Genomic DNA, 21,878 nt, shown 5'->3' with positions numbered 1-21,878 from the left:
GACGTTTGTTTCCTTTTTCATACCCCCCATCTCCTACCCCAACCATTTTTCTGTACAACACACATTTAATATGTTCTCTCAATTTTGCTTTCTTTTTCTGCAACGGTTTCCAGTTGAGACATTCGATTTTTTTAAAAACTGTTAGCTGTATTTTCTACAGTCGGTATTACTGATGTCGGTAAAACGGTTTTACAAAGATTTCTGTTTTATCAATAGTTGGCGTACATTATTAGTAGATTGCGGAATTTAACGGTCAAGATTTTCAAACTTTGAAATGTACTTTTTCCAATTTTAACGTTCTACGATATTGCTAGTATATCAAATAGATTTTAAAAGAATATTATTTAAACAATATTAAATATTTTATAATTATCCATCATTTGTTTCTCTCCTATTAATTTATATTCATTGGGATATATTGCATTTATTATTTGACGAGAAGTATAAATGTCTATTTATTTCTTTTATATTTTTAGAAACTTTTAATTGAACAGTTAACATTTAACATAAATTATCAGGTATTTATATATCACGAAAAAAAAGAAGTAAAAGTAAGAATATTTTATGTAATATTATGGATACCGTTACTGTCCTCTCGAATAAATTTCTTTCCTGAAATATTAACGATCGTGCGAATTTTCCTACATGTTAATATTTCCACGTTCTCCGCTTTACTTTCGACGAGATTTTTAAATTGCCCTTAAGCACGATTCTGTCTAACGGCAGGTTGTGTCATGGTCCATGTACCTGGGACTGGACGAACCATAATTATACGCATGCACATTCGTAAACTCAACTTTTCGTTCGATTTATCTTAACGTATATAGTTTTTGCGAGTTTAACTTAGAGAGCAGTTATTATCATTTCTAATGGAATAATTAATCTCAATTTTTTTTTTTTCGCACAAACGTCAATTCGTTAACGGACAGTCAAAGATATACTTTTTCTTTTTTTCTTTTATGCGTAATAATAAAACGTTACGACACGTTACGTAATAATATCTGTTAACGATAATCTCAACAACCCAACTAACAAAGAAAAAAAAAGAAAAATCATTCGTTTCGATATGACCAATGATTTATTTAAATGAAATTTAACCAAAGATATAAAAATATGAAATAGATATCCTATCATTATTTTCTAATAAACTTTATAACGAGTATAAAATAACGTTCCGAAATATCGTAGCAAATATTTTTAACGATCTGTAAAACATTTCACTATGAAATATTATTTTTAAATTGTAATAGGGCAATTATACGGAAGTGTATAAGTAACATATCGATATAGAGATAACTAACTTGGACTATTTCACTTTAGAAAGATCTAGAGAATCATTTTGACAATAATTTATTAAAAAAAAACTGGTTAACCATATGTCTGTCTCATAAACAGATCATTTTCCATGCGGTAAATACGCGCCGATTTGGTAAGTTGTATTTCCTGTATGTAGAAACTCGGTTAACAGGTCTCATTTTTGTTTTACAGCACCTTTAACCTCTTCCCTCCTTTTTTCTCGGCGCGTGCTCTGTTACAAAGACGTTGACAATCATCGTTTTTTCCTTTTTTCTTCTTTTTATTTTACGTGTATTCCGACGGGCGTTTACTTCTTAAAACGAAATAAGTATGATGGAAAAAGTAGGTAATACACAGGTATATTTATATTTCTCTCTGGAGAAATTCAATTTTTATTTTATTTGTATTCTTCTCCTCTCTCTTTATTTTTTATTTCATGTATAGACAATCGACACGGTGACGTATTTTTAATATATTTTATTTTTTAATAGATATATGAAATTAGATAAATCTTCAATATACTAACAAATAACAATTGTATATATTCTATTCATTACCTATTTCCTGTATAATATACCTGTTAAACAATCAAATGTTAATCGTAATTCAAGTAATCAAGTTTCCTTTATAATTTGTGCAAGTTGTCGACAAACTTTATTGTTTTAAATGTTTTTACGATAACTATCACTCTAACTATTCACAATCTAAAGCGGATACATACAATTCTAATTTTTTATTGGACGAACAAACTTTACATTGTTTGGTTAGGAACTTCTTCTTACTTGTACTTATTATTGGTTGCAGTATATGCAACAATCTATTGCTGTTGCTTTGTTTACGTTGACGATTGATTCGAAATAAAACATGAGACTAAAACTCGTGGACCCGTTGAGTGCATAAAAACGAGAGATCTCGTGACCCGTATGCAACGTTGAGTGCATAAAAACGAGATATCTCGTGTGATCCGTAATGCAATGTGTTAATAAATGCACAATAAATATGTTAAAACTCATGGATGGAAATAAAATTATTTATATTAAAAAAGTTTCCCCTATGAAGGATCGAACACTAACTAAGCTAAACGAGAAGCGAGCACGCTACTACTTACGCTAACGCACCACTTGTTAAACAGTCGCATTTAAGATAATATAAACATGTATACAAAAAATATTTTATTTTATTATATTTTTGTTTGTTTTTGTTTTATTAGCTTAACATATTAATTCAACATTTTTCGCGAATAATAATAATAATAATAATCGTTCGAATTAGGTATTTCATTTCTAATTGCAAATAGAAAATATTGATTTTATTTATTCTCATTGCATAGCATAGCAATAAATACTTTCTCTAAAATAGCATCCGCCCGTGTTAGTTATTTATTTGCATTAAAATATTTCTCGAAGATTCGTTCTCGATTATATGTTTTGCGACCTATTTATTTCCAATACAAGTGTTTTCGTTTGGATCTTTCAAACAAATTGGTGCGGAGAAAACTGGTCTTCTTGCTTGCTCGCTCGATCGCACTTCGTATGATTATTTGTTTTTTCTTCCTCTTTTATTTCAATTTTATTTTCTGTTTCTGTAGTACAAGTAAAGAGGACAAATATTAATTGCTATTCCCCCTTCCCTTTCCTCTCCTCTCCTCACCACTCTCTGTCTTTCTCTCTCACTTTCTTTCTTTCATTACGAAAAGATTGATTCATTTGAATTTTTTAACGAACGTAACTTTCGTGCATACCGAGTGCTAATTTCGCGACGTTAAAGAAAGAAAAGAAACAAAATAATTTGTTTTGTATTTATACATACAATTACATTTTTGTATCATACATAAATGTTTATTAACAATTCTTACAAGAGTATGTGTGTATAGATAATAATCAAATCTAAAGTCTCTCGTTTCTCAGCGAAATGAAATCTTTGCGTGGGCTAGGCTTCTTGCAGCTCGTAAAAAAAAAAATGTTTTCTCGTGAGAGATTAAAGAAAGGAGAGTGAGATGAAGTAAAAGAAAGAAAGAAAAAAAGAAATAAAGAAAAAATAAAGAGGATTGCCGCATCGTAGCGAATTATTAACGGAGCGTATCGGAGAAAGCCAAGAATGGAAAATTGGAATTGGTTTGATCTCTAAAAGCCACTGTCACTGAGATCTTTAAGATGTCTTTCAAAAGTTTCTTCTTCTTCTAACGTTACGAGAATCCAGATATTAACGGTCATTAAAGAAAAAATTCTTCTCGTTTCACGATTAATACGTGAAATTAATTATATCGTTCTTATCTTATTGCGAATTTTTTTTTTCTTCTCTTATACTCACTCTTGGCACAAACATTAATATTTATAAAGAATTGATTAGCTTAAATGTTAACATTAATAATGATTTAATTAAATGATTATTTCATTAAATAAGTATGCTAATTGATTGTAACATTTTTTTCATTTTTTTAAAACAGAATTGTAAATATAATATTTGAATAATTGGAAAAGAAAATGGTATTACAGAATTATAATTTAACATTTAGATTAATATCTGAATTATAAATTAAACATTTGTCATACGTTTGTCAATTTTCCTTTTTTGTTTTTTAAATTAAACGAGATTAAAATAATTATTGCAAAAGTATTGAAACGTTATAAATGATACATGTGTTTCTTAATTCTCGTTTATTGTTTATTTTAAATAAAACGATCAGATATATACAAGTAACTCTTCTTTCGCGTAACGATAATGCTTGCGTGATAATTTACGAGCTAAGCGAACTTGTAGATTATAGTAAATAATCTAAAAAGGATGAATGGTTTGATCGAGAGTCATAGATATATATATTTAATATTACTAGACCCACCTTCATTCTCACTTCCTGCGAATAGTAAACGCAGAATCGCGATTTCTATCACGATTCAAAACCATTTCAAAGCGGATGAGCCTAATCTCTGTAGTCGTTAAAGATGAGAAAAGAAGAGAAGAGAGTTTCGTGATACAGTGAAAGCAAGAGAGGATGGAAAACGAACGTGACCGTATAATAACCATCAATCAACATATTTTCAATCGTTTTCTTAGATTAGTATTTTTTTTTTTTCCTACAAATATCGAACTCTTAAGATAAATAAAATTATACCTATCCCTCTGTGATTGTTTAAACATTTATTTAAAACATTAACTTCGATAATAAGGAAAGTTCCAGTCGAGGAAATGAAATTATAAAATCGCACAATTAAATTTTGCGTGTTAAGGAAGTAGATCTATCTCTCTCTCTCTCTCTCTTTTTATTTCTTCGTGCATATATATAACTGTTGTTTTCTTGTAGAATAAAAATCATGCTTTCCATCGGGGAGAAGGGAAGCCGGCTACACGCAGCCCTGCACACAATGTAGTGTAACGAAAAAGAAAAAAAGAAATAAAAAGTATACCTTTATCAAAGATTTTAATCGCAATACGTTAAACAACAAACAAAAGGCAGAGAAAAAAATAAAACGGAATTGAGTTTTAAACGATTAAAAGAGATCTTTGTGTTCGATCGAACAACTCTGACCAATGATTTCGCAAGATTACAAAACACCGACACAAACAAACGAACAAATCAACGAGTCGATTAATGGAAACACACCTTGCGTAAGATTCATCCTAATTTTATTTATTTTTTTTAATATACGACACGTAGGATAAAATAGAAAAATAAAATATATCTGTATAACAAAAGAAAACAAAAAAATAAATGGGAAAGAGACAATATAAATTAGAAACCAATTATATTAATACTATGACGTCCGGTGGCTCCACGTTGGTGCCATGCGAAAACTTTCGGATAAATGCCGGTGGCTCCACGTTGGTGCCATGTAAAATGTGTAAGTGCAAATGATGCAACACGAAAAAATCTAGTGTTAAAATACAATATATACATTTGTAATAATAATAATAATAAAATACAATATTATTTATAAATAGAGAGATCAATTATATTAAAATAATTTAGGATCAAAGAGACGACAACGAAATGAAAGGTGAATATAAGAAATACGACATTCGATATTTGAGAAAGTAAATATAATAATATCATCCTCTCTATCTATTTATTTGCCATAGTTAAATTTGAAACTATAGTTTGATACAACTAGTGAATTCATTCGATTTTTATCAAAGAAAGAGAAAGATAGAGTAATACTTACTTTTTCTGCCCCCTCTACTTCAGTGCAAAAACTAGGGATGAGCTAAGTGACTTTCCGTGATAGGAGGAGGGGGTGGGAGGAGGTAGAGACACGCGAGGTTTTTTTTCTTTTTCTTTTTTTTTTATTATTCCTATACTACCAAGGAGGAGGTAGTAGTAGAAGTGGGTCGTTTCTCAGCAGCAACAGCAGCACTCACCACAGCAGCAGACCGTAGTCACTCGTCGAGAACGTTTTACCTTCTACGCACTCCTTTGGTGCACTCAGCTGAGCACGGACGCATCAACTAAACGTGGATATTCCCCCCCTCCCTTCCCCAAACAAAATTCTATTCTTTTATCGAATTATTTTCGTAATTTTTGGTTTAATTATCATTTTATTCTAATTTTAAAATTATTTGGAATCAATGGTGTTGTTTTTTAACGTTCGTTAAATATTCCACCCTTTCACATCCGAAAAAAAGTTCTATTTAAAAAGTGTGTGTGTGTGTGTGTGTTTGTTTGTATAGTGTTATTTCATCAAGAAAATTTGTATTAATGATTTATAGTGTTAGTTTTAGGATTGATTGACTGAAAATTACCGAATAAAGTTCTAAAATTGTCGAACTTTTTAAGTTTAACGAGAAAATAATTTCGATAAACTCGTCATGATCGCGAAAGATCATTGTACTTTACGTGCACGTTAAAGTGAAATTAATCAGACTCGTTTAATAACGTGTTTAAAAAGAAAAATAATAAGAAGAAGGATTTTCGTAGACCGAAAATTCGAGATGGGTGATATAAGAATATTAGATCCGCGAGTAGATCCACGATTTGAATTGAAACAACATCGTCCTTGGCCACCAATGTATAGAAATCATACTAACGTAAGAGGACCATCCTTGTGTTATCGACCAGTGCCATTCGAAACTTTGACCCAATGGATGGGACCACATATAACTGATTACAATTATATGCCGGCTAGGATTGGTGCACCTAATCCTAACAAATCTAGAGATTATTATTATTTAACACCGATGTATAGAAATGCTATGCCACCACCACCACCACCAACACAAGCAATGACACCCCTTCAAGTATCACCCGTTACCGTGTCACCTAGAATGATGATGATGGAAAGGGCCAGAGGTAGAACCAAAAGTTCTGGTGATTATGGTAGAAACAGTATACCACCTTGTACTTGTACAATAGGAAGGACCAGATCCTTGGAGGATGTCAGAAGTGAAATGAGCGAATGGGAGGATTATCATGATGAAAATGGTAATCATTTGCGAAGAAATAATATGAAGGGGGGTGGTGTTGCTGGTGCATCACGACAAACCCGTAGATCTATGGAAAATCTTTTGGAAGTTGAACTAAATGGTCATCATCACAATCATCATAATCATAATTATCATCGTCATCATGGGTTGCATACCTTCGATAGGGATGGGAAGAATTATAAAAAACAGGAAGAGAAGAGAAACGATAAAACAGGAAGGCGACGGGGCAGTTATATGGTTCGTTGATTCCCTTTTATTTATTTTATCGTGAGAAAATACCTATGGGAATCGATTTGATGTTATTTTAAATTTTATTTAAATCAATTGTCTATATAATTTATGCACTTTTTTATTATACTTTGATATTTGTCCATTGAAATTAATCATTCTATTGACAAATCAACGTGTTTCGTATTTTCGAGGTAAAATAATTTGATTTCTTTCATGGTATATGGAATAAAAATTGTTAATGGTTTGTTTTCTTTTTCTTTAACAAATGTTTCCGCATGTCAATTAATCTAAACCAAACTAGATTTATATGACCAATACATTTTCTATAGAATTATTATTATTATTGGTGAATAATACTTGAATAAGAAAATGCATGAAAATGATTTAACAAATTGCTATTGGAATGAAATACGAAGGTCGGCAGCGACGTGTTGAAATAAATTAATACTCGAGTATATCCTGATCAAAAGAGGAAAAAAAAAAGAGAGAGAGATAGAGAGAGCGAATGGAAAATCTTTCTTTCGTATATGTGTTCGCACGTTTAACGGTAAAATATGCGAAAGGAGCACCATATAGTTTTATCTACTTACGTGGTGTACGTTTATCCAACGAAGCATGAGCGTGCCGTGCCTGCCGTGCCGTGTGGTGGTTCTTGTGGTTAATAAGAAACCATCGAACGGCCTTGATGTTCTTTCGAATTCTCCCCATCTCCCTCCTCCTCATCCCCCCAACACCAATTAACAAGAGACCGTCAAAAGAAACAATAAATATTATGTCCAAGGATATTACGAAAGGATTTCATTTCGATTGATCAACGAAATAACCCAAAAAAAAATAATAAAATGTACTGAAAAGAAAAGGAAATGAATTATTGGATCGATTTAATCATGATTTTAATTATAACAAAAGCGTGTAACTCAGTTTTTTGTCTTGCTTTTTTTGTTAAAGTAAGAATTGAAAAGAAATGAACGTAACTGTTCTTCTGCGTAACCAAAAAATTGGAAGGTTAAATAAATATATTTTAAATCTTTTTTAAAAGGAAAGAAGGAAGAATTAGGAAAAGAAATGAACAGGTGGAAGAATGAAAGAAAAACTGGTGTGTGTATTTATGTACGCACGTAAGAAGTTATACTTCTTTAACGTACCAAAACGAACATAACCTTAAAAATAACTTCAATTATCTCGCGTACAAATATAATATTCTACATTTGTCGAAAATACGATAATATGATAAAATAAAATGAAGATATTAAATACCATTGATAATGATTTTAATTATTATATACAATCTAATTTATTTATTTACGAATTACTTCATGCCGGAAAATTTGAAATTGTTTTTCCCGCGCATCCTAAAAATCGACAACTTCGTGGTATCAATTTTTCGGTCGCATCTAACTTCACTTTCCAAAACGCGCCAAAAGAAATATAACCTCGAAAAAACATTTTACGACACAAACTCGGAGTTTAGATTAATAATATCGTTAAAGCGTGTTATGTAAAATGTTGTATACTACGTTCTCGAATGTGAACATAATTTCTTGCGTTGCTAGTTCACCGTTTATACATTTTGTTAAAACCGTGCAACCGGATTAATTACGCACGCGCGTGTTATACCGGACATTAGTAATCATAAATTCGAGGAAGCAAAAAGTAGGAAAAAAGAGAAAGAAAAAGAGGGAGAGAGATAGGAAGAGAGTGAAAGAAAATTATTCACTAACCGTATACCCACATATACACATAACTACTTATCTTATACTTATACTCTAACATCAGATAAAATTTAGAAATAGAAAATTCCCCACCGTGTGTTTTTTTTTAATCTCTCCATTAATTTAAACGAGCCAATCATTCTTCCAGGACACACATGAGCCCGTTGCTTTTTTTTTTTTTTTTTTTTAAAGGTGCAATTTCTTGCAACAGTATAATCGTGTTGCGTCTTTATAAATATGGCTTCTACAAATTCTTACCGATATTATTATTTTACCATTACTCGTGCGATATTTAACGCGAGGGAAGGGAGGAGGAGGATAATTTTCTGAGAAATCGCACGATGAAAGTGTTCTTCCCTCTCTCCGTTCCCCTTGGCCCTCTTCTCATACCTCTAACGACCCCATAGACGGGGTTTTGAGTTAATCAAGCGTTGCCACTATTCCTAAGAGGATAATTTCATCGGACAAAATAATTGTCTATCTACGATTGGCAATGATTAACAACAATAACAACAACTTCACTTGGATCGAAATGATTTTCTCGATCGTTATACTTATATGAAAGTGTAGATCTTTTTCTTCTTATTCTTCTTCTTTCTTTTTTTATTTTGTTCCCTAATTGTAGTAACTTTCCACGTAGTTTACAACGATAGTTAACAGTTTTGTTTTTTTCTAACGTAAACCCCTTTTTAATTAATTTACACACAATATACGAATTTTGTTTCACATTGGAATGATATAATAATGGTACACGTGTGTATGTGTGTGTGGAGGGTAAAGGGGAAGGGGAGGTAATTTGAAGTGAGTTTAAAAAAGAAAATAATCGATCGAAATCATTCGACAAATATTTTCCTTCCTTTTTAGATAACTCGACTACTTCCTAGATAATGCATTTATTATCTATCGTTAAAATCTACTACGTTGGATTATTTATCAAACAATTTCATCGATTGTAATTACATATGCCGGAAGAAATCAACGATATATATATAATATATAATAATAGTTTAACTTTTTATCGAGATAATAATCTATCTTTAATCTCATTTAACATAATGATTTATTTCGGATTTTAGTCTATCTATTTGAATGATCACAAATTATTAAGGTATTTCCTTATATACGAGAAAAAGAAAGCTGTGTTTATATTCGTATATATATATTAAAAAAGAACAAGATACCATTGGTGTTCAGATGAGATAGTTCTATTTCTCTCAAAAACCTAAAAAACAAAAAAAAAAGAATCCACGATTTCTTTCGTGAAAGTGAACCTCACGCGTTAACGTTTAGTCATTTAAAACTTACGTAACTAATTTAAATAGAAAATCAAACAGAAATCGAGCTTCTCTTGTCTCGAAAAAGAAAATTATAAAAAATGTGAATAATAGTCAGAGAGATTTTAAGGAAGAAATAATAATCCGTAATATAAGATAACACACCATTTTTTTTTTCTTCTAATTAACATACGAACGAAAGTAAATTAAACGAACGTTGTAATAGTTCTTAGAGTACAATTAAAATTTCTGACGTACTGTTGAGATGCCTTTTCGTCGTATAGAAAGTTTCGAGAGAGAGAGAGAGAGAGAGAGATCTACCTTTTATTAATCTTTTCCTTTCTCTCTCTTTTCTTATTTTTTTCTCTTCCCCACCCCACCCCTAACCCTCCCATCTCCTTTCCCCCACTGATTTATACGAAATGGTATTTCTTGCTTGTTTTATTTATCTCTCTCTCTCACACACACACATTTTATAATATTGACGATGCGTTTTATCCTTTGAACTATTACGCGTCTCGATTCGCATAACTATCGATGCTTGAAAATGCCTCTTGTCTTGGAAAAAAATTTCATGGAGAACGTATCCCAAGTCACCTTAGTCAGGAAAATTATAGTCTTATCTCGATTGAATGAGAAATGATCGTATGGCGGACGTGCATACTGCTCCTGTCTATGTTTATGGCTATATGTGTTTAGATATATGTTTGTTTGAGAATGTATTGGTAAAAGGGTTGTCTCTTACGAAATTTTCATCACTAATCGACGGAAACGTATTTTATGTTGGATTGTGATGAATTTTTTCAACGACAGCTGCTGGTAGTTTCATAATCAAATTTATGATTATCATTTTAACAGAAAAAAAACCATAAGTTTTATCGAACTCGAATGAGAAAAGTATCGTGAGAGTTCGTAAAGAAGCTTCTCGATAAATCAGAATGGAATTTGATGATTTCTTTTTAGATTTTGATTTACAATTCTTTTTGTGTGTGTGTGTGTTTTTTTTTGTTCTCTTTCCTTTCCTTTCCCCTTTCTATGATTAACATAGTATCTTTAACGTAATATAGATGGTTCGGTTTGAGCATTCGGCATCTGTTGGAACAAGTCGAACATCGAAAAAGTATGCCGTGACCTGGATAACTATAATCCGAATGATTTCACCGGACTTTAACTCTTCTCGAGTGTTAGGTACTCTGATCAAGACGAACGAATGAACGAATGAAAGCATTTCAGATAATAGTATTCCATTTGTTTTGCGTGAGAGATTTCATTAGGCCTTAGGCTAATATTTCATTCGGATTTCTATCGAAGTTTTGACGATATTTGTTGTAATCGTTTCAATACTCGATTTCTAAACTCCTAATAAATTATTGAAAATAAATAAATGATAATAATAGGAATATATCTCGGAACTTTGTTTTAGTTAAAGTGGATGAGTGAAATTAAAACTGATAACGAACCTAATCGAAAGTGCTTTTCTATACGTAAAACACGTTTTCTGTTTATTCTAATGGATACTGATGACGAGAAAGTTTAATTTTCAGTCGGAGATGTTTGTATACGTCGACAAAAAAAATATACATCAAATAAAACAAAGTTTCTAATTTATAGGATTTTAAATGCGACGATGTAACCCGACGGAAAGTAAAATGCAATATATGCAGTATATTATATACTTGCAATTAGGTCAAGGTTTTATTTATTAGTTGTTTTTCATCGAGCCACGCGTCGTTGAATCCGTCATTGGGATTCGCTTAAATTCGATTTAAAAGATTCTTTAGGAAACCTTCGAGACATCCGGTATATAAATGCAAAGAAGATATACGCTGTACAACATCTTTTTTTTTAATAATTACTATGGTGAATAAGAGAAAAAAAAAAGGGATAAAAGAATAATTGTCGTTTGAAAAATATCCTTTTTTTTTTTTTTATATAAAAAGAGTTGTTTTAATTATATAGCATAAAAACATAAAATGGATAAAATGGATAAAATTCAATTTATTATTAATATGATTTCACCGTGATAATATTCTAATACAGCTGACAATTGCATCGAGATGTACTTTCTAAAAAAAAAAAAAATAAAAATAGTAAAGTGGAAGCAATTAAATCGTACAAAATTAACGAAGAAGTATATCTTTAAAATAAAAATACAAGAATAATAATAATGATGATGATGATGATGATAATATTCACGAGGAAGCGTCGTCGTTCTTTTCATCGTGAAAAAAAAAAAAGAAAAATTCGTATTACGATCCTTTCCGATTCGTTAAATTTTATCGGAAGGAAAGTTGAATGGTTGATTTTCGATAAAAGAATTTCCCCGGAACTTCGATCGATTTTTTTTTAACGACCTCTTTCTCACTCGTAAATCATCCTACAATGATATTACTCTCGAATAAATGATGAAACCCCATAAGGAAAATAATATTAGATCGATCGTTCTCTTATTTTACATTTCACGGTAAGATAACTTTTGGTGTGTTGTATAAATAGGCAAACTGGTTTGTTCCTTTGAAGAAATCTAAACGATCGTTGAACGAAAATCTTATCCTCTGACTTTCCAGAAAGTGAAAATCTATGCATTTGTTAAAATGATCGATTATCGTACCTATTCTATCATTTTATTAAACATTTTTATTTTTATTTTCAACGCATCTATCAAATATATAAATATCAAATAATTTTAATCATAGTTTTATGAATAATTCGAAATAATAACATCGAAATACAACGAAGTATTAAAAATCTGTGCCATTTAAGTAGAAAAATATTTTATTTGTGAATTTATTTTTTCTGTCAAGCAGAACAAAAATATAATAAATAGTAAATTAATATAGTTGAGACTTAAAGTAAGAGAAAAATTTGTTAAAATTATTTTTAATAGAAATGACAGCTGTATTAAAATCAAAATCTTTCATTTTTTCGGATAAAAATTTCGATAAATCACATTTTCTGAATACTAAGGTTGTGTAATTCCTTAAATGATGTTAGTGAAATCATAAAATATCTCGTTTGAACAATTTTGAAATTGCGAACTCGTTAATGGTCATCGATTATTGATTTAGACACTAACGATTCAACGATATGTCATGGATTATTCATGACACGCGATTCGGAAAGGCGGAATACAACATCCGTGACTAAGCAACGATCGTAAATGCTTCCTACTTGCTCAACTCGGTTCGCATATGTCCTGTCCTAGATCTTGGTACACTTTTCTAGCCTTCCTAGAAAACGGAACCAACCAAATCAAAACAGAACACTTTACATATAAATAATTTTATCATATGTATTTATTTATTTTTTTATTTGGTTTACAATTTAATCCTTTGAGTGCTGAATATTCTTCACTTAAATGTTTAATAGGAATACAATACTTTATTATTAATGTGTTTGTTTTGTTGATTAATTTTACTAATCACATTTAATAATTAAAAACACACACATTTTTGTTTCTAATATAATTTTCATCCGAAAAAACTGAAAAATATATTATATTACTTGTATTTATATTGACAAACACGTGTATGAGTCACATACTAATTCAAAGGGTTAAGTATACCTATTTCTTTTAGTTCTCTTGTAAAAAAGAAAAACCATAATGATTTTTATGCTTCCTTTTCTTTTTTACTGTCAATTATTTCGCAAGTAATGATTCATTGCATTTGTATTGCAACGTAATGAGTGTAACAATGATTTTATCTAAAACATTAATACAATACAAACATGTATATTGCGTACGTACGATTATAAATGTTTCTCGGTCATTTAAATCGATAAATTCGAATCGATATTCAAGCAAAGTTATCCAATCGACATTTCTCTTGGTCCCTTGCAATCTCATAGCTATCGTATAAAACTTCCTTTCAATAAATTATATAAGAAGAACGTTGGGTGACCATTTGGGTAACATATACGGTGTATCCCATTAATCGTATTCGATTGCATCACAAGGATGTTCAAATCTCCATGACGATAGACATACATACATTCTCTTATCTATATAGTTATTATTACTATTATTATTATTATTTAAATAGTTAGAACAAAAAGAAGATATAATACAGTCGGAATGAAAAATATTCAAAATAGTGACGTTGAAAATATTGCAATTGAATCAATATTGAATATTATAAAATTAATTACAAATGAAGAAGTTCTCACGTAAAATTACAACAACGTTCTTGATTCTTTCCACCGTCAAACAAACTCATTTTTTCTTTGCGATAAACGAACTCGGAACACGATCTTGTTTTTTATTATACTGCTGCTGTTGCTGTATCTAGAAAACAACATAAGAACAACAACCCCGCTCATTTGCTTTGCTAATTTGTCCATCAAGATAATCGACGAGAATAAGTCGGGAAGCTGAAAGTAAAAGCGTGGCGAAGTGCACACCGTTGTGCAAGAAGATAAATAGCAAAACGAATTTACGCTTCGTGACTATTACTATTACTATTACTACTAGAAAATATCTATCTATCTATCTATCTATCTAACTAAATCATCGTTGAATTTCATGAAAATATTCTATCCTATTTAATTTCTTGATTATTAGTAGTATTCTCGAATATTAATGGAAATCATCTTCTTGTATTTTTTTACAGCAAGAACCAAGACCGGATCTAGATGTTAGCAATGGAAGTAGCAACGGTGGAAGGCCTAGATTTGTTCCAGTTACTGCATTGGAAGATGTACAAGCAGTTCGTTGTGCCGAATTTCACCCCCATGGTAAATTATATGCTGTGGGATCTAATTCGAAAACTGTACGAATATGCGCCTATCCTAAACTCCACGATGTCAGGTAAGAAATCTTGTTTTGTATTTTTTAATTTACTCTTACTTACTTAATATTACTTTCAATATATACATTCCAATAGTTCTGTGTCTGATTTGAATTTATATTTTTTCGTTGAGAGAGAAAAAAAAAAGAAAAAAACCCTGACGTAAAATGTCGTTCTTCTTGATTCGATATTAACACATTTTTTTATCTTATATATATATCTTTTTTATTATTCATATCGACGAACATTATCGAATTAAACCAGCAACGAAACTTGTATTCGCACGAATAAATGCTAATCAATTTCGACTTGGTCACGGGACAGGTTTAAGTTATCGATTAAAAAATAAAATAAAAAAAGAACAAGAGATAAAATAAAAAAAAAAACTGAAACGTCAAAATGCGACTCGTGCGTTCAATATTTGATAGTATAATTTGTAATCTTGTTTAAATATCATATTTATAATAATTATCCTATGACATTAGTGAAAATTTCGGATGTAATTTATTGACCGAAATAGTATTCGAAAATTATTTCATTTTTTAAGTTTACCATCGACAAAAATTTATTTGTTCATTATTCATTTCTAAAGGCAACAGCAAGCAAACATTCTGATGCGCGGAATGGAGTTAAGCTCGTGTAGAAAGCGGAAAGTTTAATATAGTTTCTGATGTGCGATACAGAAAAGATGTACATATACGTATGCACTTATGTACACATATGTACGATGATATGTGCAAGCTGTTTCGCGCCGGACGAGCGAGAAATCGTAAATTACAAGTGTGTGACTTAATCGAATCGCGGAAATAAAAGTTTGACGGACGAGGAGATATCTTATTCGACACGCGAGTAAAATTTACAGGATTTCCGTAAGAAATCAATATATTGACTCAAACTAACTCGTCATTTAACAATAAGAGGAAAACAATTGTGTATGTTTAAACTCTGTTACGAAATAATAAATTCTTTTTATTAAAAAATTAATAGTATTTGAAATATTAAACATGCATAATGAGAATATAAATTTTATAATTTAAATTAAATATATATCCAATGAAAAATATTTCAAGTATTAAATATTCATTATCATCGATTACGCGTGTTTTTTTTTTATTTTTTTTTATTTGATATTAACATAATACAAAATTCATACGTATTGATCTTGACATTTAAAAATAATTATCGTTAAACTTTCTTATAGTATATTTCCTTTCGAATAATAATAAAAGTTCGATCCTGTTGAATATTTTCATGATGAAAATTAGATGTGTGAAAGTTAGTAACCGTGGTTAAAATTACCGTCGTTCTTACTTTTATTCTTTCCCTTTTTTCTACATTTGGTCGTTAACGACGTCAAAACATTATTTGCTCCCACGTTAGAAACGTGTATACGCACGTGCATGCATGTGTACGTACGTGTATATTACATACATGTTTAAAATACGTTCCGTTTAATAGACCGACGTTTTAAATGAGGGCTGGGAACGAAGACGACGAATGAGTTGATGAAAGAAAGTGATGATATGATACTCTGAGAACGTTCTGGGATTTTCTTTCTCGCGATTTTCAAATGAAATCTTTCAGCATACAAAATTACATTTACGATATTTGTCTATACTTACAAGGTCTCCTTGTTAAACACATTCATATATTTTAATAATAATATAATCGATTTTTATTTTTAGGGAAGATCATCAAACTTATCAACCAACCGTATTATCAAAAAGAACGAAACACCATAAGGGCTCGATATATTGTCTCGCATGGACACCGGATGGTCAACTCATGGCAACCGGAAGTAACGATAAAACAGTTAAACTTATGCGTTTCAATGCAGAAACCTCAAGTCTCGAAGGTAACTATTGTATTATCCAATTTTAAATGAAAAATATTTCATTAATTCAATTATAAATTAAATTTGTATAATTGTGAATTAGGTCAAGAGGTAGAATTAACGATGCACGATGCTACGGTTCGTGATTTATGCTTTTTGGAGGATACATCGAATAAATCAAGTTTACTGATAAGCGGAGGTGCTGGTGATTGTAAAATCTACGTTACTGATTGTACAACAGGTACACCTTTCCAAGCACTCAGTGGTCACAGTGGTCACATTCTAACCCTTTACAATTGGGGAGGTGCAATGTTTGTCAGTGGATCCCAAGATAAAACAGTCAGGTTTTGGGATCTTAGAACACGTGGTTGCGTTAATATGGTTACACCTGCAACGGTACCTGGTAGCAGGGTAAGTTCACTTTATCATCATTATTTTCGTTTGGTTCTCGTTACTTCTACTTTCAACCTACTTCTTCTATATCTTCTATTACTATGATCTCGTTGATAATGTCAATCTCATATTCCATAGCACCCCTCCCCCATACCCCTCATGATATTATATAACTGTTCAAAAGAATTGCAGTTGTTTATGTGATATTTCATATTTTCATTAAAGATAAATTACAATTGCACTTAAGCATGAGACATCTTATTATTTAGTTTAATTCAATTTTTTATTTTTACGTCCGATAAAAATTCGATCCAAGTTTTATTTTTCAATTGCACATCATCTCATCCCCCAATTCCTCACACTTTCTTTTCTATACATACATATATATATGCTGAAACACGTACACGTATATATACACACGCATTGGATCGAATATTTATCGGACGTTTTTTAAAATGAATATTAAAAGTAATCGGTATTATTTGTCTGATCAGTATTTAATGTCATTTCAGGTTGGTAGTCCGGTTGCTGCATTATGCGTTGATCCTTCAGGACGTTTATTAGTATCAGGACACGAGGATAGCAGTTGCGTACTTTTTGATATTCGTGGTGGAAGAACTGTTCAATGTTTCAAACCTCATGCTGCAGATATTCGAAGTATACGTTTTTCTCCATCCGCTTATTATCTACTCACAGGTGGATACGATAATAAGTTGGTACTTACTGATTTGCAAGGTACGTGTGCCACGTGAATGTTAAAAGAAAAATAAAAAATATATATGTATATTTGATCTTAATGCAGTCTACCGTTTTTCCGTACACCTGTTTACCAAACCGGTTAAAACAAAATCTTGCATAGGAACTAACCATAAAAGAAATATTTACTAACTAATTCTACGTGTGCATAAATTTTTTTCTGTCTTATTTTCCTGTTTTTTTCTTTTTTTGAAAGAAAAAAGAAGTGAAAGTAGAATCAAGTTTTAGTTAGATTATGATTTTTATAAATGAAGAATATTAATGAATATTTAGGAATTATTTAATTGTTTTATTATCCAATACTATTAGCTTAATTGTTCAATAGAAATGGAATGACTTTTTCTTACTAGTCTCTTTCGTTGATTGATTTTATTAATCAAATTAAATAATAAATTGTATTCAATGATTATAAAGTTTATCTTTCTTATTTATGTTATTTGCATTTAGATTGACAAACATGTACAATAAATCTACACTGTAAATTTTTTAATCAAGAGATGCATATATGCATTCATAGCATTGAAAAGGTAATTTGATAGAACTTTGAAAATTTACTTTCAGGTGATCTAACGATGCCTCTTCCAAGTGTGGTTGTTGCTCAACATCAGGACAAAGTAATATCAGGACGTTGGCATCCAACAGAATTTTCTTTTCTCAGCACGTCGGCCGACAAAACAGCAACGTTGTGGGCCTTGCCACCGATATAGAAGGAAAAACATTTTATCTTTCACATACGTTATTATTATTATTATTACTATTATTATTATTATTATTTATTTATCCTTTTTGTAAGATTTTTCATTCATTGCAATTCTTGTAAGATCTTTCGTTCTACGCCACGATGGACAACGTGAACAACAATTATTCTTTTATCACGTTGATTATTTACATTTATAATTTAAAAAATAAAAAGTAAAATAAAAAAGACACCGTAGAACGATCGATCCTATTGGATAAACAAGGACGAAACGGTCCTCGTGTATTTCGTGCTTCGTTCTGACCAATTAAAAATGTGCATTCGTGTTATTACTATTAACAAGGAATGAAGAAATACGATTTTACGATTGACTGTAATGTTATCATTTACTTTATGAGCTTTTCTAGTATCTCGTTATTGAAAAAAGAGACAAGAACAATAAGAAAAATAATTAAAGAAAAGCGTCGAGCGAAGTAGGAAAAGACAAGAAGAAACGGATTCGAAGTATTTTTTGATTTGTATTGTAAAGTAAATCGTTAATTGCGATTTGGGAATTTATAAGACTGCGAATGGAGAGTTATAATCTCGTTGCGAATGTTATACTTGACGAGAGAATTTTGTTTAAAGGAAAAAAAGTAAACAACTATGCAAGAAAAATACAAACGCGAACGTTTGCACAACCGAAAAATGAAAATGAAAATGAAAGAGAAAGAGAGAAAGAAAGAAAGAAAGAAAAGTAGGATCGTCGAAATTGTCAAATCGATTTGTTTGACAGGACTTTTTGAGTTTGTTGTTTCTCGTAATTAATCTTATTAAATCAATCTATCTCTCTCTTTTTTTTTTTTTTTTATTATTATTATATATACGATTACAATCGCATTACTTACAATTAGTGATGTAAATACGTTGATAACGTAATACAATTTTTGAATTACGTATCATATAGTAGAGTAGACTAATACGTGCTCTTTTGTACAGTCTACGTATTTTAAGTTTTTATTATCGAAGTGCTCTCTCTCTTAGTTTTCTTTTTATTTTATTTTATTGTTTTTATTTTAGGTTTGTTTCTTTTTTTTTTTTGTTTTTTTAATCTACGAACATAAAACTAAGCTCAAACTTTTCATTAATTTTCCACGTGATTTATTTAGTTTAATATCATTATCGTAATTTTTTTTCTTTTTCTGTCGATCAATTATAGAAATCAAGATGTATCTGTTTTTTGTTTTTTTTTTCTTTTAATTTTATTTTTTAATAGATAAAATACTATTACTAATTCGCACACGTGATTAACAACTATGCTCATGTATGTTTATTACCGATTTACGAATCACGCCAAATATACAAATATATTAAGCGTAATTTTAATGTATAAGTATATTTATTCGTATTAAAAAAAGAAATAACAAAAAAAAAAAAAAGGAAAAAAAGCAGGAAAAAAGACATAAAAAAAAATGAAAATGAAAGAACTAATAAAAAATAAAACACAAGTATAGGCTCGTAGCGTCGACATTTTTTCGCACTCGTTGAAACGAGAGAACGACAAAAGATGAACAAAAATTTGAATACTAGTTTTTTTTTCTCTGAGAACGTAATAGTAGTATGATAAAATAAACATTTGAAACATCGATGAGTTAGACTTAAGTTGCTTTTCGCGCATCACCAAAGTTCTTGGAGTAGTAATCGTTTAAAAAAAAAGAAAAAAAGAAAAGAACAGAAAGTAGAAGAAGAAGAAGAAGAAAATAAGTTAAATTTAATTTTCGTCCATTTTTATATTTTTTACACGAAAAAAGAAAGAAAGTATTTTGAGAATATCAGCATTGAATAGAAAGAAAGATAATTTTTTGTTAACTCTGTAAATAAATCAAATTATTGAGTAAATTCCTTTAAAATCTGATTTTGTTAATCGATACTGTTAAATACGATTAATTGATTAATTGATTAATTGATTCTTCCATATTTTAAAAATCAATATTACAAAATGGATTATTTTTCTTCTTTTGGTTACATATATATATATATATTTATTTTTTATTCATCTAACAAGGAAAAACAAGAAATAGCACAATGGAAACAATGAGAATATAATAAAAATACTTACATGTGTGCGATAAATAAAGTTTGAATGTATTTAGAAACGAGGTAAAAGAATATAAAAAGTGATTTGTGTTTCGAATGAAAATGCAACAAAATAATTTACGTCTAATATACGATTTTATCATGAACTTACTTTTGCAAGAGATGTGTTAAAAGAATAATGGCGCTATTATGCATTGTTATTAACGCATATTAAAATATAAATACATAAATATATATATATATATACATACATACACACATACATACATGTATACATATATTTCTAAAATGATTCAGGCGAGTGTTCTTTGAAGTTTTTGAGATTTCATCCTCTCTTCATCGCGTAGAATTTCTTGCCCTCGACCGTATCATAAATCAATTTTCACATTAAAAAGAAAAAAGAAACATTCGTAGATGCAATGGAAAAGCTTCTTTACGAGGCTCAAGGCAAAAAGTAAAAAGAACTAACTCGCAAATTGATGAAATATTATGATTAAATCGAAATGATATTATCGTATTAATGACGTTTTAAAATAATCAATTGCGAGAAAAATCGTCGATTATACGCGTAGCAATTTGTCGTGCCTTCTGTCGTTAACTGCTTTTCGACGAATCACACACTTTATTTTTGTATATTTCGTGTCTTTGCTATCCCGTTTCTATATCACAGAAAATTAGATAAATCCTCCATACAACAACTACAATTCCTATCCTCCAAACATGAAATAAAGTTAAATTTTTCTCTAAAACACCATCGAGTTATATTTAAACTCATAGTATTTCTTATAACACAAATCGTTCGAATCAATTTATATCCATTACTATCCCTGTTTCCGAATAAGAAACATAAGTCGTCGCATTCGCACGAATTCGTATAAGAAAAGAAACATTTAAAAGGAAGAAGGAAGAATCTTATTATTAATATATCGTATCGATTATTATCTCAGATTAATATATATATATATATATATTATAGCGTAATTTATAACTTCGTACTTTTCCTGTAGATACTATTAACTATATTATAATAATGTCATACGTTTAAAATGAAAACAATAAAAATTGCATAATTAAATTATCATCTATCATTTCTATATACCATGGAAGAAAATTATCATGAGTAGTATTTAATACTAAGTTCAGTGTCACGATTTTTCAAGTACTTGCAATAAACTGAACACAAAAATACTTTAAACAAAAGTTGATCTGTTTTGATTGACTATACATTGCAATAAAAAAAAGGTTAAAAGAAATTTTGTATACTTATAGCAAGCAGATTTTAATGATTTTTATATTAAATTAAAGTGCACTCTTTTGTCTAGGCGTAGAATACCATATTGAGTTATAAATTTAGCATGTAAACTTCATAAAATGTCAGAGAATGCAATGCTGTAAATTGTGCAT

The 21,878-nt window shown here is 30.0% G+C and overlaps 1 protein-coding gene across 4 annotated transcripts in view; it reads left to right on the top strand.

Annotated features, from left to right (window-relative positions):
• LOC106786845 (WD repeat-containing protein 47) overlaps positions 1 to 19,121 on the top strand; it is a 55,039-nt gene extending 35,918 nt beyond the window's left edge. For 2 of the 4 annotated variants that reach the window (XM_014748679.1, XM_014748677.1), the window contains exons 7-11: positions 14,542 to 14,738; positions 16,404 to 16,573; positions 16,656 to 16,963; positions 17,440 to 17,680; positions 18,263 to 19,121. In XM_014748679.1, the coding sequence (XP_014604165.1) occupies positions 14,542 to 14,738; positions 16,404 to 16,573; positions 16,656 to 16,963; positions 17,440 to 17,680; positions 18,263 to 18,408 (1,062 nt within the window). In that variant the 3' untranslated portion in view covers positions 18,409 to 19,121. Of the gene's footprint in view, positions 1 to 6,207; positions 6,952 to 14,541; positions 14,739 to 16,403; positions 16,574 to 16,655; positions 16,964 to 17,439; positions 17,681 to 18,262 lie in introns of those variants that run through there. The other 2 variants (XM_014748680.1, XM_014748678.1) reach the window with 2 other exon arrangements.
• The last annotated feature ends 2,757 nt before the right edge of the window (positions 19,122 to 21,878 follow it).

Source organism: Polistes canadensis, unplaced genomic scaffold, assembly GCF_001313835.1.
Source record: "Polistes canadensis isolate GaletaPanama2010 unplaced genomic scaffold, ASM131383v1 scaffold_85, whole genome shotgun sequence".
Classification (NCBI taxonomy): domain Eukaryota; kingdom Metazoa; phylum Arthropoda; class Insecta; order Hymenoptera; family Vespidae; genus Polistes; species Polistes canadensis.
Note: the sequence above shows the minus strand (reverse complement) of the source record. Positions and strands in the feature narration are given on the sequence as shown.